Raw genomic sequence first — 19441 nt, forward strand, 5'->3', positions numbered from 1 at the left:
CCATGCAAATTCTGTCTATCATTTCACGGGTCTTCACTGTTGTTCGCCTTTACCTCTGCACATTCTAAACAGATCCTACAGCCCTCCATTTCTTGTACAGACACTGAATAGTGCTGGTTGTGGGGAGTTTCCTACCAGGATATTACACTTGAAACATTTCTTTACATTCTTTGATGGAGCCTGTCATTATGCAACACTCCACAACATCACTCCGCTGTTTTAATGCAAACTGTCCCATTTCTGTAACAGTTCAACAATACAAGCTTCTCACAACAAATGATGCACAAGCACATAGTTTTTGATAAAATTCAGGGTAGCCAACTTTTGAGACAGTGTTAGGACTTCACAAGCCATTTGACTTGAGATGATTAACTGGTATGTGATTACCAGTTTTATGTAGGACAGACACCCCTGTTCTTCTGGGCAAAAATGTATTCCAAACCTTGTACTCCCCACTTAACTTTTAGTTTCTCTGTAAATGATTTGTATTCACACAAGCTACAAGTTAAGAATGAAACTGTTTTACTCTTGGCTAAGTACACACTTTTTTAACAATTTGTGCCAACTTAAAACTATATGCCAGACCAGGAATGAAAGCCAAATAAATCACACACAGTGCTCTTCCAATTGATTCAAGCAAAGTACTCTTAGCATATTGATGCACAACTCCTGTCAATTTCTTTCATATTCAACACACCGTGTACTCCATCAATCAATTTTCAGTTAGAATCTTGAGTCAAAGTCAAACACTCCACTAAGTCACTTTTGCCAAGAGCACTCACTAGGCAGCCCCACAGGACAATCTCTGTGCAGTTTCAAAGGAACAGAGAAGAAATAATTACAAATAGAGTTGGGTTTATGAAGAATTATGTATGGAATTTCCTGACAACTAGTAAGCAGCCTTCTGCTGTTTGCCCAGTCTTTGGGAAGGTCTCCAGCCTAATTGCAATAAATTAGATGACAAATTGGACACAAACTGGCCAAAAGAGTAAAAAATCAGGAGAATAATGGCATCCTCCAGGTTTCTAATATAGTATGTACTGCCAAGGATCGTCTGAAGATGGAGGCAATTTTCTGACTTAATGTGCAATTCAAACAGGAGCAGGCTTAAATGTGACATGACAGAAGCAGCAAATCAAAAAAAAAAAAAAAGTGTACATTTTAACCTCATAAGAAGACAGATATTCATCACTATTTTATGAGTTCTGTCCCAATACTTTCCACATTACACATTGCTCACAAAACAGAGTAAATTTTTTTTCTGAGAACCTTTCCTCATAAATTTTGTTGCATGTAGTATATGAAAAAATGCTGCAATTACGACACAAGAGCCTCGTATAGCTCAAGTTTCCTGATGCACATATCAGCTGAATGACATATTACTTTATTGGAAACTTGAATACACTGTATTAATATACCACAATAATGTTTCTTTAATAGTTTGTCATGAACCAGTTTTCAGCTTTTCAGGCCTTTGTCAGCAAACTTAGTACTATTTACATAAATTAATAAGGATATAAATATTATTATGGAAAATTAATAGTGTGTGTTCATGTTTTTAATATGTTTATGTTCCTTCAAGAACTGACAGAATATTCCAGAAACATATTACTTTGTTTATACAGTGCTGACAAAACTCAAAAAAGTACTGTAACTTACTTTGCTGGATTCCATGCAAGAGCCCAGATTGGAGTTTGTGCACCTCCTGGCCTTTCAATCCTCCCTTTCTCTTCGCCATTCTGAAAATGTTAACAGTTGTCAGCAATGTTCTTTATTCACAAACAAGTATCAAAGACAAAAAGATCAATTAAATTTCAGAAAAACAGATGAAAGAGTATTATGAAATTAGATGTGATGATTACTAATGGTCTCACTTGCTGGACATCAACTGAGATCTACTCTGTGTCACTCACAGGTTTCTGTGGAGTAGATCCTATGATTCAGGGACTTTCACCAAACTTTTTACACAGTATGTTGTGAACATGACCTGTTTTGCTTCAACCTTGAGTCTGATATGAGAATTCTTCATCTCGTATAAAACTGATCCAGTTACAGCATCACACAATGAACGGGATTACACAAGTTTTCTTTGCAACGTCTAGATAGTCTCAATATATGCTGCAGGGTATTACAGCCAATGCAATTAAGGCATAAAACATACATTATACTGCCACTTAAGAGGCACAATTTTCTACAAAGTTGAGGATTATAATCCTAAGTCAGTCTACTAAGTTCTTACAGTAGGGTTTCATGAGAACAATGTTGCCTTTCTTCCAGAGACTCCCATTTAACTTCCCTAAGCATCTGTTTCATATTTTTCAAACAATGGAAACTCCAGGTAGGAATACCAACAGTGTAGGAAAAGACAAACTGTTTACTGACCGTAAAAATAACATGCTATGTTGCAGACAGGCACAATAAAAAGGCACTTACAAATAAGCTTTTGGCCTCGTTGGAAAATAAGAACACACACCATTCGTTCACACAAGCAAGCACACGTCTTGCACACATGACTGCCAACTCTGGCAGCTCAGGCCTGAATGCAACTAACACCTGAGTTGGAAGTAGCAATCTGGAGGGAGCGAGAAAGAGGAAGGTCAAAGGATAGCAATGTATTGGTGGGGAAAGAAAGAAGTGCTGTCTGGTAGAGAGTGCAGGACTAGAATGCCAAAAGGTGCAGTTCAGGAGGTTGTGGGACAGGAAGGTGGGGAAAACACAGCAAAAAACGAGAGGAGCAGAGACAGGTGGGTAAGTGCGTTGACAGAGGGTGGCAAGAATGGGAAGGAGGCGATAGGACAGAGGGGGTGGGAACTGTTGGGGACATTATGTTACCGTAGGTTGAGGCTGGGATACTTACGAAAGCGGAGAATGTGTTGTAAGGATAACACCCATCTGCATTGTTCAGAAAAGCTGTTGATGGAGGGGAGGATCCAGATGGCTCAGGTAGAGAACAGCCATTGAAATCAACTATGTTATGTTCAGACATACTAGCAGATAAATAGCTGATTTAAAGTGAAAGTTTTTACACAAAGCTAGATTACTTCTAGCAAGATTACTTCTGTTGGTACACATTTAAGACGTAAAGATTGTATGAAAGATAAGGAATTTCTCTAACTTGCTCTTTCCTCTGTTTATGGTATTCAGCCTTAATTCTTACAAATGTCTTTAACCCAATGGTTAGCATGGAACAGGGAAGGGAAACAGAAGACAGAAAAAGTTTGTACTTGCCTTCAGGTAGTACAACTGCCTACACTGCCAACAGTAACACAAAAACAGAACACAGTACTCTTTGTTTCTCAGAACTGGGGCCATTTTAGACAAGGATTTCAGTGACTTCCCCCTCCCTCTCTGCCAAGAAGAACCGTACTGCTGTGAGCTATGCTGCATACAGTGTGACATGACAACAAGCTTCACTGCTGGCATGCTGTGAGTCGCCAGTTCAGACCCAGTCACTGACAATTATTTGTAATTTCTGAAACGTTCTCATATATTTGCACTGTATATTCTAGAATACTCGATATTTGTATAAATAGCAGCACTGTCCATACAGGAGTTCAGTTCTGTTCTGGCTACATGTCGGTGTCATAATAAATGTGCTTTCAGTGCTTAGCGTTGCACTGCATTGACAACCCTGTATTCGGATTTGGAGTTGATGTGGTTTTGATGTGATATGTCAAAAGTTAGGATAGTTTTGATGTAATTCTGAGAATTTCTATTGGCAGTTCTGGCAGTTGTGTTTCCAGAATGTAAGTCCTTCTGCCTCTCTATGATTCAGCAATTTTCTGAACTGAATTCTTCTTTTGTTCATATGTGGTAAGTGTTATTCACCCCTGTAACCTATTCCAATTCAAGTGTTTTCACTTCCACACCATAACTCTGTTTAGTGAGCAGTGTCTCTTCCCTCTACCATTATTTGTCTGTTTATGGGTTGTTTTTCTTTGTTCAGTAACCTCTTCCTTTTTATGAGTTTCCATTGACTGTTGCCTAACGCTCTTCTGATAATTTATACCAATATCTTTCTTCCTGTATTAAAAATATCTTTTTCTTGTTTGGTGACCATTTTGTCTTGTCTGGCAATATTTTTTCCCTTGACTGGATTTTTTCCCTCTTTATTTGTATGATGACCTTTTTCTTCAGTGATGATCTCCTTCTTCAGCTGACAACCTTTCTCATTGTTTGAAAATATTATTCTTTGTTTTGCCAACTGATATTATTTATTTATAAATATTTCTATCAAAAATAGAGGGAGTCGTGTTTCTTAAAAGTCACTGGCCGATCTTGTTGTCTCTTTGGAAATTCAACGACTTACTGAATTGAATTTTTTCTTTTTTTCACTATTGTCTTTGTAAGTTTATTTTAGGTGTCTATGAAACTATTATTCACTTGCACCAAGTTAAAACTGTGTGCCAAATAAAGGAACTCAAACATGAACACATGCATTTCACAGGTAGTGATTCCCTGTTTGAGCCGCTTGAATCCTTCTCACTGTCAGACTCAAAATTGCAACATACATTTACTTTTTGTCTATTCTGACAACAGCAAAAGAATTTCACCCTCAACCTGATGCTGTGAGGTAGCCAGACTCTCTGCTGCATCTATTCTCCTGAGTTTGCCAGTTCCACAGTACTGTGGGAGAGCCTCATTAGAGTGTGGAAGGCAACCAGAGAAGCCAGTGAGTAGATAAGGCTTTGAGTTGCCCATGAAGCCTACGAAGGTGCTACTTGGAAGAGCAATTCTTGCAGAAGGCTGTCCATATTTAAGTCATGGTCAATATACTATTTTTAACATATCACAATATGAATGAAACAGTTTATATTTCTTGTATTTTCAGAATACAAGAATCCATATTTAGTGTGCATATTATTCCAAAAACAAAAGCTATGAAACATTTTTCTTAGTTTTTGAAGAATTTTAGTCAACTCTGTATAATTTACTTGCACAACATACATATCAGTCAGCTCTCAACAAAAAAAGGTATTTTAGAGAGCACAAAGCAATGAGACTAAGACAATGATACAGGATGGAGAGGAAGACTAAAGGAAGAGGTATGGCAGGGAAATGACAAGAGAGGAAGAATGAATAAGAAAGACACCAGGGAGAGAAGAAATGAGGGCACGGAAGGGGGGGGGAGGGGGGGGGGAAATCGGGTGGAGTGCATAAAACGTTTAGAAAATGTGAAGGAGGAGGAAGGGGAGTGTGAAGAAGGGCCAGGGTGAGTTAGGGAATGGGAGAACAAATACAAAATTCACAGCTGTAGCTCACCTTATTTCGAATTGAAACACAACCATTATTAAGACCAAGTGCGAGGTACTGTCCATCATTAGTCCAGCCACAAGCATTTATGCGGTAGCCTGATTTATACTTCTGTACTGCTTTTTGTTCTGCTGACCAAAATGCAAAGTCACTTACGGCACAGCTTGCAAGATGATGAGAGACTGGATTGTATGCTAGGCACTGAATAGCATCATTATGACTGAAACCAAATACCAGAAATTCACATTGTGTAATAAGTCTCAAAATCAAACTTAAATTGTATTCCTTTTGTTATTGTTACTACTGTTTTGCTGCCATTTAATTTTTTTATCTTGCCGTAGAGATTACCAGAGTGAATCACCCCTAGCTGTTACTATAACATGAAAATTAATAAAGCTAAAACAAAAATTGTAGTTATGAGTAGATAATAAAATTCTGCTTAATATTCACTTAACAATGAGTGAGTAGAAACTGTCGAATCCATTGCCTACTAGGGAGTAAAATTACATTGGATGGAAGTTCAAAGAAGAATATTGCAAACTGAATCAACAACACAAAGGCTGCTTGTACTAACAGAAGAAACCTCTTCACATTTAGCTGCACATACAAACATCTCAGGATAGTCCTCATTAATAAGTTTATTTGGAATGTGCTGCTGTTCGAAAATGAAACATGGACGCTTTGAGATGCAAGAAAACACAAAATAATAGCCTTGGAGAAGTGGCGCTACCACAGAATGCCAAAGATTTCCTGAGTAGACAAGGTGTCAAACGAAGAGGTACTCCACAGAGTGGAGGAAGAGAAGTCAAGTCTTTGCAAGCTTATCCAACACAGAACGGACACATGGACCAGCCATCTGCTGAGACATGATGGTTCATTAAAATTATCACTGAAGGTAGAGTCAAGGGGAAGAACACAAGAGGAAGACTGATACTGGAATACACCAACAAGGTCATGGAGGATACCAGCTGCACAAACTACACTGCTCTCAAGAGGATGGCTGAAGACAGAAAAATTCGACAAACTGCTGCTAACCGAACTGATGCTTGAAGACCCCCCCCCCCCCCCCCCTCAATCTTCATGCCAGCAGCTGCCGTTATCTGGCAAAGGAGAACAGTCTTCAAGATGACAATCCACAGTTTATGCAATCTTTCCAGAAGAAGACAGTCCTTGCTGTGTTTCTGTAATGTCTGTGTTTAAGCAAGCATATGTCTCAGGCAAATGTTGTTAAGACATACACAGTCTAATAGAGCAGCAAAGCTAAAAGCCATATACTCACTTATAATACTGTTGTTATGTGAATATAACATACTCATTGCAATATCATGCACTGATTTGTTCTATGAGCATTTGCTATGTGATTATTCAGTAAACATAGATTCAGAAATGTCTACCACAAAAATAAATAAAAGTAAAGAAATATATGACACTAAATTTATGACAATATTAATCAAAACAAAATTAAAGAATTAATCAGTATGATATTAATTAAGGCTGCTAATATTGTACAAGAACTAGCAGGTAACTTACGTATATTTCAATACCCCTTCAAGTTTTGATGTCCAGATTATAACAGTTTTATCAGCACTCCCTGATGCAAAACGTTTCCCATCTTTAGCATAGCAAACACAGTAAACATTTTCTTTGTGACCTGAAAAAAGCAACGATAAATTACCACTATCCAAAATGATATTAAATAAAATATAAATACAGATGACTGCAACCAGTTACTTATGAAATACATGTTTATTTTTCTAAACTAGATTTCACCATTTTCAGTCTCATCTTCAGATGGGCCTTGTAGAAATTACATATTTATTTTTATTGTGAGATGCTGGGTTCTAGCTTCAGGTAGTATTATTGTTAACATTCACTGGGTAATTTCCATTTTCATTGCCTACTGGCCATGTAATTAATCAATATTCTATGTAAACACTGTCACCATAAACCTGGCAGCATCCGAGGAGGAGGAGAGGAGGAGAGGAGGAGAGGAGGAGAAGGAGGGGGGAAGGGGGAGGGGGAGGAGGAGGAGGAGAGATTAGTGTTTAACATCCTGTCGACAACGAGGTTGTTACAGGTGGAGTGCAGCCCAGATTACGGAAGAATGAGGAAGAAAATCAGCTGTGCTCTTTCAAAGGAACCACCCTGGAATTTGCCTGAAGGAACTTAGGGAAATCACGGACAATCTAAATTAGGATGGCCAGATGCAGGTTTGAACCATTGTCCTTCCGAATGCGATCCATATGCTATCCACTGCGCCACCTGTGCTGTACAAGTCATGTATACTACAAAGGTCTTGTCTTCATCTAGTAGATGAAATGAGGACACAAATTGATCACTTGAGCATAGGTCACCTTTCACTGTATACAAGAATGTACCTGTGGCAGCAGAAGATGTAAACAGTTTAGAAAGACCCTTCTCTTATGTTTTGGCCTGTACTAGAAAGGCATGTGTTTTCTGACAGTACTGACCTCTAAATGGCTATACCTATGGGACAAACACAATTAGAGCAGTGGACAAGCAACAAGTGATTACAACTGGAAAGAGACTGTTGAAAGGACATCATTACACCAAGTTCACTCAATGAATACTAACAAATAAACTGGAAAAGAGCAAACAAAGGCCAGTATGACTCATCGACATCAAAAGGTGCATTATCACCATGTACAGTAAGTTTAAATTGGGCATTCTCCAGGGAACAGGTTTGCATAGTGAAGCATTATGGTCTGTGTTAGGCACACTGTAAAGATACAAGATGGAACCAGTGGATACAAGATGGTTCTGCACAAAGATACGCATGTAAGCTTGATGGGCAAACTATTAGTCACTCCCTTAAAAGAGAGCACATTAGTCATTTCGGTGTTCTATAGATCACATACATCTGGTACCAGGTGGTCATGTGACCATCCATTGTTGTCACAAGTAACAAGAAGAAAGTAGTGTGTATGTGCAAGTCATATGGTTGGAACCAGGGCAGTAACGTGGGTTTACCTGGAGACGTGACAGAATGGCACACAGAAGATATAATGTGTGTCGTGCTCATGACCACACCATGAATGAAGTTACCTGATTAGTTGGTGTATCAACGCAGACTGTCCAACATTATTACAAAGGCAACTGTCACAAAAAGTCCTAAACAGGGATCAGAGACAACGGTCAGTGACAATCAGTTTCAAACTCGACATGAATTTGCTGCTATTAGTGAGTGCAGACCCATCTCAAGCAGTTTCCAAGTGAACATGGCAAAGGTAACATCGTGCAATGAGCATTTGAAGTTGGCTACCTCACAAAAGACCAATGCTCACAGTGGTAAATAAAGCTGCACATCTTCAATGGAGTAAAAAACACAGGAAATGGATGTAGCTGACTGGAGCCGAGGACAGTGACTTTCAGGTTGAATCCATTTCTGTGATTTTTGGAGGTGTTCTTATACTACGAATGGGATCAATTTATTCAGAATACAGAATACTATGAACGTTTACCATGATGTTTATTTCAGCATTCTCAGTGATCAGTTGTCGCCCTTATTTCTACATATTCATGGAAGTACACTGTGGACACTTGAGTCTCCATTAACACAGCTTAACATGTGTGGTGGTTTAATATTATTTATGCAAAAGATGATAATAACCCTATTCAATAGTCTGGGAATTCTGACATTGCCCTCACAGTATATATTTTCTTTAATCTCATTTGTTGTTATCAATATTAGCTTATTCCCAAGAGTTAGCAGCTTTCACTCAGTTAATACTAGGCAGAAATCAAATCTGCATGTGGAATGCACTTCCTTGACTCTTGTGTAGAAAGGAGTGCAGTATTCTGCTGCATCCATTTTCAATAAGCTACCGCAAGAACTCAAAAATCTTAGCAGTAGCCCAAACACTTTTAAGTTGAAATTGAAGAGTTTCCTCATGGCTCACTCCTTCTGTTCTGTCGAGGAGCTCCTGGAAGAGCTGAAAAATTAAGCAAATTCCAGTGTTACATTGTTGATTTTCTTTATTTAAACTTACGACTTGTTGCCTGAATATGTTTCTTATATTTCATTTTATCTGTTTCTACTGTCATGTTATAATTTCATGTATTGACTCGTTCCATGACCATGGAGACTTCTCCTTAATTTGGTCCCACGGAACAGTAAATAAATAAAATAAATGAAAATACTGGCCACATGGTCAAAGCTGTAGTAGTGCATTTCATGAATAAATAGATTTTAAAGTCAAAAGTGACTGTGAAGTCTTTTAAAAAATATCACATGACTGTGGACCACAGCCACAAAAAGTTGATCAGTTAAGAACTTGTTTGTCATGGTACTCCCTCTGGCAACCACTGATGCTTTGTGGTCTACCATACAAACTGTGTAAAGGAAAAATCTCCAGGATGGATCTAAGTTGTCTTTCATTACACATCACAATGCTTAGAGCCTCAGATTGAAGCACATGAGGGCCTCACACTATACTAAATTCTCAAAGTTAGAAATCATGCACAGTCCTGAAATCCTAATAATTTGTATATTGTCATGTATCTAATCTGTGCAACCACTTATGGTAATGAGAGCATTGTCCTCTCACAAAATTTGGGTAACAAGGTTCGATTCAGCACATTAGTTAAATATATTTTATAAAAAGATTAATATATCATTACATCACTGACTGGATAGAGATAATCAACTACTACTTTGCATGTGTGTGTGTGTGTGTGTGTGTGTGTGTGTGTGTGTGTGTGTGTCCATAATATACAATTATACAGAAAATACCTTTCAGAGGCTGTATCAGAGAACCATCACTAGTATCATACACAAGAACTCTCTGGCCAGCAGCAACAACCAATTGTGATCCATCTGGGTTGAAGCAGAGGTCATATATACTACAGACAAAAAGAAAAAAAAATAACAAGTATCAGCAAAATTAAACAAACAGAATTTGCAGAAACAACAACAGTAATAATAATAATAATAATAATAATAATAATAATAAACACAGCTAATCGAAATATCCATACCCAATACAACAAATATACAGAAGAAAACAGGAGAAAAAATTGAAAAATACATCCAATTGGCTGAGGAAGTCAAGGACATGTGGCATCAGGATAAAGTTGACATTGTACCAATTCTACTATCAACTACAGGAGTCATACCACACAATATCCACCAGTACATCAACGCAATACAGCTACATCCAAACATATATATACAACTACAGAAATCTTTAATTATTGATGCATGTTCAATTACACGAAAGTTCTTAAATGCAATGTAACATATACTGCACAGTTAAAAGGAAGTCACGCTTGATCAAGGTCGGCGTCACTTTCCATTTTTAACCAGACATAACGCCTGAGAAAGGAAAGATAACAATAATAATATGGTACAGTGTACACAAAGGTGAGAACACACATGTAAATATAAAATGATGAAACGTATAAAATGAGTGGGCTACTATCAGTACTTTGTGCAGTAAATAATTTTTCATTTCTCATACATTCGTTGTCTAATGATCAACAACTGCTTGCCTTAAATAGACCAAGCACTGTCACTGGGTAACTATATAATCTGTGGAAAGCCAGCCTCAGTTCTCAATCTTCTTACTTGTTTTTGTTTTAAGATTTTAGATCTGATTTTTTACCAGGGAAGACATACTATTGATTCATGTGATAAATAAAGTTACACCTAAAATACTGTCTTGAGTAATATTCTTCTACAAAGCAAACCATTCCGAAGACATTACACCTACTCGCTACCAAAAGTAGTGTGGAGTCAAGAAGGACTGTTCTAAGAGGGGCACAGGTCTTCATGTAATTTCCAGTCCTGCAACGGATATAGATTGTTGTGCCTTCAAGTTCTGTTCTCAGCTTTTCCTGGATTAAAGAAAACTCCAATCAAGGAATGCTTGCTTAGGGAAGGCTATTATATAAGACCTCCCCAGTATGATCCGGTTTCTAAGTACATACTTGTCATGATAACTCTTGAATCCACACTGGAAGCAGCTGTTGATCTCCGTATACTGATTCCTCTTGAAACCACACTGGAAGCAACTGATGAGCTTTCTGAGTTCAAGAGTCCACAGTGGCACTGCCATTTAGTCAAGATGTGACTTGTGGACTCCTTACCATTTAAGAAGTAAGGTCTCTGTTAGCCTTTAATATGAACATTACAATGGCCTCCCATTAAAAGTGTGAGTACATTCCATATCATTAAAATTTACTGAAAAGTACGAAGATGGTTTTCTCCCCTGCTGTACTTAAATTTTGCAACAAACGATACTACACACTGCCCCACGCTGTTGATGTATTATTGAACTCTGATAGAACATTCTTCAATTCCCACATGAAAAAGGAATTGCTATACTTTCAGCATTATTACATTTAAAATTTAGATGTCATCTCTCCACGGCTTTTCACTGATATTAAAGCTCCAGCTCTTACAGGTCATATAAGTTGATAGTACATGAATGCTGTACCTCCAGTTACATTACATTAACATTTGTTCCATAGGTCATGAATATGACATTTTGTAATGATATGGAGCATTTCATTTTAACATAAGTTTTCTTTACACACTATAATTAATTTTTTAATTAATGGATTAATTAATTTTATACTTACTACTTTCTATCTTAAATTTATCTACTGAGTAGAAGGAGCTGTCATTCAGAAATTCTTTTAATTTGTTTTTAAATGTTGGTTGTGTTGTGACTCGCCGATCTTTCAAAGCGCCGCTGCGCAGTTACGCGTGTCCTCCACATGCGGCGCTGTCTGCCAGCCATGCAGCAGCAGCGCCACCTAAGCGGCCAGCCAGCCAGCGGCCGCTAGACTTGAACTCAGTTATGATTTGACTGTTAAAGTGTACACACGTCTTACTCTGTTTACTTGATCTATCACTTTCATGTATTGCGTCTTCCTTGAAAGATATCTGTCCAACTTGAAGTTATAACAATTGGCGACGAGGTAGTGATTTTTCTTTTCCATCATTGACCCACATGTTTCCATGGCTACTTTAGAGCAACTATTGCAAGGTCTCATAGAACAGCAAACGCTTCTCTCAAATTCAATTCGTGATTTCGCCGTGGCACCAAATGCGGGGCGTCTCTCATCGTTGTCTCTACCTACTTTTCCTCCTTACGACGAGACAGCGGAAGACTGGTCTGATTACGAAAAACGTCTTCGACAGCACTTCTTGCCATTTCACGTCGTGGACGAACAAACATGTAAGTCTCTGTTCCTTTCATGGATTTCACCTCAAATGTATCAGTTGTTGTCGCAATTGGCTCCTTTGAAAGATCCTGCGTCTTTGTCCTTTGCTGAAATGTGCTCACTGCTGTCCGTCTATTTTCAAAAGCAAACACATGTGGTAGCCTCTCATGTTGCCTTTTATCATTGTCAAAAACAACCGAATCAATCCTATCGCGCTTGGGCTGGTGAACTTCACGGCCTCAGTAGAAAGTGTCAGTTTGTTACTGAAGTTCACAAAGAATCCTACGCTGATTCCATGGTACGGGATGCTATTATCTGATCGGCGCCCGACAAAGAAGTTAGGCAACGTGCCCTTAAGTTGGCAAATCTGACTGTAGATGAGTTCCTATCCATCGCTCAGTCTTTTGAAATTTCTCGCGCCGCTGGAGCGCAAATAGAGGCATGGGGCAACGTCGGGGAAATACAACCTCTGTGCGATGTTGACGAAGCATGTGGCATGTCCCCGCCAGCCGACGTGGCCGCAGTACGCTCCCAAGCGCAGCCTTGGCCTAGCCGTAAACATACCTCTAAGAAACTGCAGCAAAACACACGGCAACTTCCTTCATGTCCACGGTGTTTTTAGAAGCATTCACCGAAGATTGTCCACAACGTTGGGCTGTGTGTCACAAATGCAAAAAAAAAAGGATCATGTGTCATCCGTTTGCAAATCCGACCGTGTACATGATGTTCATGAAAATGACACTGATTCTGATTCTGTGTTGTCTGTCAATTGTACTTCTTCCCTTTCAGGGAAGTTATTCCTCACTGTCCAAATACTTGGTTGACATGTTCGTATGCAGGTGGATACTGGTTCTGCTACCACTATCATCAATTCTCAGATGTATCTTCAGTTGGTTTCTCCAATCCTGTCACCTGTCACTGGGCAATTACGGACTTACAATAAACAGAAGATTTCCCTCTTGGGACAATTTGATGCTGAGGTATCTTACAAATCTGTCGTTCGCACTGTTCCCATTTTTGTGGTCGACCATAGTAACGCGGAGAATCTTTTTGGTTTCGATGCCTTTCCCGTTTTTGGGTTCTCCATAGATGATTCTGTCAATATTGTCTCTGATGCTATTCCTTATGCTTAATTGGATTCCTCGTCGATGACATTTTCGTCCCTTTTTTCTCCTGGGATAGGCCGTGCAAACGACTTTGAAGCTCATATCACGCTCAGACCTACTGCTCGGCCTAAGTTTTTTCGGGCTCGGCCCATTCCTGTGGCCCTTCGTGATCAGGCCAAACGGGAGCTGGATCGTCTAACTGCTTCAGGGGTCTTGCTTCCTGTCACTTCCAGTGAGTGGTCCTCTCCTGTTGTTGTCGTTGCTAAGCCAAATGGTGATATTCGTCTCTGTGGCAATTTCATAGCCACTGTAAATGCTCAATGCCTTATCGACACTTACCCTATGCCTCGACCTGAAGAATTGTTTACTAAACTTGCTGGAGGCCAGTATTTTTCTAAACTTGACCTGTCAGAAGCTTATCATCAACTTCCTCTCGACGCTGCTTCCCGCAGTTTCTGGTCCTTAACACGCCTTTCGGCCTCTATCAATACCAACGATTGCCATTCGGGGATGCCAGCACCCCTGCTCTCTTTCAGCTATTCTTGGAACAATTATTGCTCACTGCCCCTTGGTGTATAAATTACCAGGACGACATTGTTGTCACTGGCTCCACCACTGACGAACATCTTCAAAATCTCTGCACACTTTTTCACGTCTTACAGACTGCCGGTCTTAAGTGTAATCTTCAGAAATCAAAATTTTTTCAGGCATCTATCACGTTCTTGGGGATTTAACTCTCTCGGGATGGTATTTGTCTACTTCAGCAAACTGTCGCTGCGATCGATGCCCTTCCTCGCCCTACATCTGTTAAGGAACTGCAGGCCTTCTTGGGGAAAATAGCATACTATCACAAGTTTTTACCGTCTGCTGCTTCGGTGGCTCAGCCGTTGCATCGCCTGTTGCATAAAAACTGGTCCGCATCATGCGATGTGGCTTTGCAGGAATTGAAGACTATGCTGAAACAGGCCCCGTGCCTGCCTACTTATCGACCTGGCCAACATCTTGTTCTTGTCACAGACGCCTCTCAATATGGGGTCGGTGCAGTCCTTGTGCACTGTTTTTCTAACGGCTCTGAACAACCCATTGCTTATGACTCCAAAATGCTCACGGATGCCCAACAAAAGTATTCTCAAATTGAAAAAGAAGCTTTGGCCATTATTTATGCTCTTCATAAGTTTGGTGTTTTTCTCTATGGATCCAAATTTCATCTTGTTATGGATCACAAACCACTTGTTTCCTTGTTTCATCCATCAACGTCACTTCCCCGACAAGGCTGCACACCGCCTCCAGTGTTGGGCTCTTTACTTGTCTCGTTTCAATTATGAGATTCATTTCCCGCCGACGGCTCAACATGCGAATGCTGATGCACTGTCTCGCATTCCCACGGGTCCTGATCTGGCATTCGATAGGGACGAACTTTTGTGTTTCCACTTGGATGTTGCCGAGCAGCGAGTTGTGGAAGGGTTCCCCTACACCGGGGACTGGCTGGCAGCTGCTACGAGTTCTGACCCTACCCTCTCCCGGGATTTACACTGTAATCAGAAGGGTTGGCCAGATGGTCCGTCTGCCAAGACTTCGTATCCATTGCGGAACTACTACGCTTTGCATTACCGCCTCACGGCTAGGGATGGTGTTATCCTCCTTTCCATCGAAAATGCTTCGCCGCGTGTTGTGGTACCTGCATCTTTGCGTGCTTCGGTCTTGCACCTCCTTCACCAAGGGCACTGGGGTGTCTCTCGCACAAAATCCCTGGCACGCCGTCATGTGTAGTGGCCCGGCATTGACTCTGAAATCGCACACATGATCACTGCCTGCGGCTCTTGTGCGTCACAGGCCGCCGCCCCAAAGTCATCTTTGTCAGCGTGGCCTTCGCCTGAGAAGCCCTGGGAGCGTATTCATGCTGACTTCGCGGGACCTTTTTTAGGTACTTATTGGCTTCTCGTTATTGACGCCTACTCTAACTTTCCTTTCATTGTCCGTTGCACGTCGCCTACCACCGCGGCAACCACCAATGCTCTAGCTCGCATTATCTCTTTGGAAGGCCTTCCCTCTTCTCTTGTTACTGACAATGGTCCGCAATTGCCTCTTCCAATTTTGCGGATTTTTGTGCCCGTCACAGTGTCACGCATGTCATGGCCCCTCCATTCCATCCACAGTCAAACGGTGAGGCTGAACGACTGGTCCACACATTTAAGGCTCAGATGAGGAAACTTCTGACTACTTCTGCTGATGATGTGCTTCTCCAATTCTGGATTCTTACCGTTCACCGCCGACGACCTAGTATGGGTACGGGGATATGGCAGGCAGCCAAAATGGAGTCCTGGACACATCTTACGACACCGTGGCCAACGCCTGTATGAAATCCAGACGGACACGGGTGTTGCAGTGCGTCATTCTTACCAGCTTCGGCCTCGTGTGCTGGCAACGCCTGTTCCGGATGCCGCTACACCACCTTCGGCTCTACCTGACGCTCAGGATACTGGAATTTCTCATTACTCACAACGCTGTCCTCTCACCATCATACCGGTGCCAGCACAAGAACTGACGCCACCAGGAGACGTGCCCATGCAGGAACCAAATGACCATCATCCGTCGGAGCAACTCTACTCACCTCCTTCTCCTACGGACGTGGACACATCACCCATGTCTCCTGTTATAACAACCGGACTTGCCGCAACAGGCAGATTGGTGCACGGGGCCCCAGCAGATTCGACTCCCACGTCTCCTGTCATCTCGACCCGTTATCATCGGGGACACTTCCGTCCGTACGGGAAGCCTCCTCCTCGAGACTTTACGGCCAGTCTAACTACACCTATGGGCGTTAGCAATTTACAGGCCACCTCCATCAAGACCTGTGCAAAACATTCAAAGGGGGGAAAAGTGTTGTGACTAGCCGATCTTTCAAAGTGCCGCCGCGCAGTTACACATGTCCTCTACATGCGGCACTGTCTGCCTGCTATGCAGCAGCAGCGCCACCTAAGCGACCAGCCAGCCAGCGGCCGCTAGACTTGGACTCAGTTATGATTTGACTGTTAAAGTGTACACTCGTCTTACTCTGTTTACTTGATCTGTGACTTTCATGTATTGCGTCTTCCTTGAAATATATTTGTTCATCTTTAAGTTATAACAGGTTGGTTATCTGTCTGACTTTTAATGCTATTTGGTAAATGACCAATGATTTTTGTGGCAGCATAACTCACCCCCTTCTGTGCCAAAGTCAGATTTAACCTAGAATAACGAAGATCATCCTTTCTTCTAGCGTTGTAGCTATGCACTTCGCTATTGTTTCTGGACTGGGATGGATTATTACTGACAAATTTCATAAATGAATATATGTGTTGCAAAGGTACTGTGAATTCCCCAAGTTCCTTAAATAAATGTCAAGGTGATCTTGGGTGGGCTCCAGCTATTATTCTGATTACACAATTTTGTTCAATGAATATATTTCTCTCAATGATGACTTATTCCAAAATATGATGTTATATGAAAGCAGTGAATGAAAATAGGCATAGTAGGCTAATTTACTGATATGCTTATCACCAAAATTTGCTATAACCACAACAGCACAAGTAGTTGAACCTAACCGTTTCAGCAGATCATCAATGTGGTCCTTTCAATTCTATTTCTCCTCAATGGACACACCCAGAAATTTGAATATTCTGCCTTAGCAACAGGCTTCTGTTCAAAGTCTACATTATCAACAGTGTTATGCCATTTACTGTACAGAGTTGTTTTCTCAAAATTTAGTGAGAGTCCGTTTGTAGAGAACCACTTAATAATTTTCTGAAAGACATTATTTACAATTTCCTCAGCTGATACTTTTTTGTTGGGTGTGATTACTTTATTTATTTCATCAGCAAAAAGAACTAGCTTTACATCTTCAAGAATATAGAATGGCAAATCATTAATATAAATTAGAACCCTGTGGGGCACCATTCTTGATCCCTCTTTAGTTAGAGGATTGTTGCAAACTAACTGTACTGTAAATTTCAGCCTTCTGCATTCTTCCTGTTAAATATGAATCAAACTGTTTGTGCACTGTCCCATGGCTTGTGAGAGAACACAGAATATTGCAACGGATGATGTTCGGTTATTCAAAACATTTAATATATGATCAGTAAAAGAATTTCTGTTAAAAAGCCTTTCTGAAAACCAGACATTTTGTTAGTACATCATTTTGACAAATATGTAATGCTACTCTTGAATAGATTACTTTTTCATGAACTTTGGATAAAACTGGCAGAGGTAAGATTGGGCAGTAGTTGTCAGCATCAGACCTATCCCCTTTTTTATGCAATGGTTTAACAATACCACATTTCAGTCTATCTGTAAAAATGTCCTGTTTCAGTGAGCTCTTACGTATGTGGCTGAGAATCCTACTTATCAGTTGGAAACACGCTTTTAGTACTCTGTTGGAAATGCCATCAATGCCATGTAAGCATTTAATTCTGAGTGAACTTATTATTTTTCTAATTTTAGTAGGAGAGGTGGGTTGAATTTCAATTTTATCAAATTGCATTGGTAATGCCTCTTCCACATATCGCCTTGCATTTTCTAGTGAATAGCAGGATCCTATTTTCTCTACAACCCTTAGAAAATGATTATTAAAAATGTTTTCTAGTTTTGACTTTTTGTTAACAAACTTTTCAGTGAGCTTGATAATAATACAGTATACCTGTGCTCTCAGTTGCCCTGTTTCCCTTTTAACAATATTTCAAATTATTTAATTTTATTATCAGATATGCTAATCTCAGGCTTAATGCACATATTTCTGGACTTTTTAATAACCTTTCTTAATACATTGCAGTAGTTTTTGTAATGTTTCACTGTTTCTGGATCATTACTCCTTCTAGCTATAAGATACATTTCCCTTTTATTTTTACAAGATATTTTTATCCCTTTAGCAAGCCATGCCTTTTTTTATGGTTTCTTACAATTATATTTCACTGTTTTCTTAGGGAAACTGTTTTCAAATATGCTCATAAAGGTATCATGACACAAGTTAAATTTTCAATTAGCATCAGGATCCCTGTGCACCTTATCCTAGTCTAATTGCTTTAAGTTTTCCTTAAAATTCTCAATTTGTGACATCGTTAATTGAACGCACTATTTTGGAGGAATGTCTTGCATTACTTTAAGAAGCTATGTTATATGTTGCAACTAGCTGTGCATCATGATCAGATAGACCATTATCAACAGGAAAAGTTTTTATTTGATTAAATTTATCTTGTCTATAAAAACATTATCTATCAGTGTGCTCCTTGCCTGTGCCACCCAAATAGGAAAATCAATACTGGAAGACCCAAGTGATACTTCAAGGTCAAGCTTTCCACCGGACTCTTTCAGAAAATCTATACTGAAATCCCCTGTTTGGCAAATAGCACATAAAGAATTCAAGTTTTTCAAAAATAGCTGAAAATTTCCCAATGGGGGCCTATACATGGCAACAATTATAAAAATGTCATTATTTAGTTTAAGCTCAAATGCACATGCTTTTATATGTTGCTCTACAAAAAAAATTTTAGTTTCTAAATTTTTCACACTATGACAGATTTTAACATATATGGCAAACCCCCCCTCTCTCCATAGTGTCTACTACATGTAGAAAGCTTATATCCTCCTACATTTACCTTTTCCATATCCGTGGAGTTGGCCTCCTTATGCTGGCGTGGTTGATAAAACACCATTCAGATAAATAGCTGCTGGAGAATGAAAACCTCCCTTTCCATTAAAATTTGTCAATGACTAAACTGCCATTCATTTTGTGAAATGATGTATGGAATTCAAAAATTCTTATCACAGTTTTCTTCTGCTCTCTTGTAACAGCTCAGCTTGCTTCACCCATTAGACCTAAAAAACTGCTACGCTTTCTAAGGTGATCTGATCTACAC

General features: G+C 39.9%; 1 protein-coding gene across 3 annotated transcripts in view; it reads right to left on the reverse strand.

Moving 5' to 3' along the window:
• The window catches only part of LOC124604846 (intraflagellar transport protein 122 homolog), a 239008-nt gene that overhangs the window by 212254 nt on the left and 7313 nt on the right, over window positions 1–19441 (reverse strand). For all 3 annotated transcript variants that reach the window (XR_006978594.1, XM_047136514.1, XM_047136515.1), the window contains exons 2-5: window positions 10007–10116; window positions 6784–6904; window positions 5263–5473; window positions 1660–1739 (exon numbers count right to left, since the gene is read on the reverse strand). Coding sequence is in view for 2 of the 3 variants with exons in the window: in XM_047136514.1 (XP_046992470.1) it covers window positions 1660–1739; window positions 5263–5473; window positions 6784–6904; window positions 10007–10116 (522 nt within the window). In the remaining variant the exon portion in view is untranslated. The remainder of the gene's footprint in view (window positions 1–1659; window positions 1740–5262; window positions 5474–6783; window positions 6905–10006; window positions 10117–19441) is intronic.

This window comes from Schistocerca americana, chromosome 1 (genome assembly GCF_021461395.2).
Source record: "Schistocerca americana isolate TAMUIC-IGC-003095 chromosome 1, iqSchAmer2.1, whole genome shotgun sequence".
In the NCBI taxonomy this organism is placed as follows: Eukaryota; Metazoa; Arthropoda; class Insecta; order Orthoptera; family Acrididae; genus Schistocerca; species Schistocerca americana.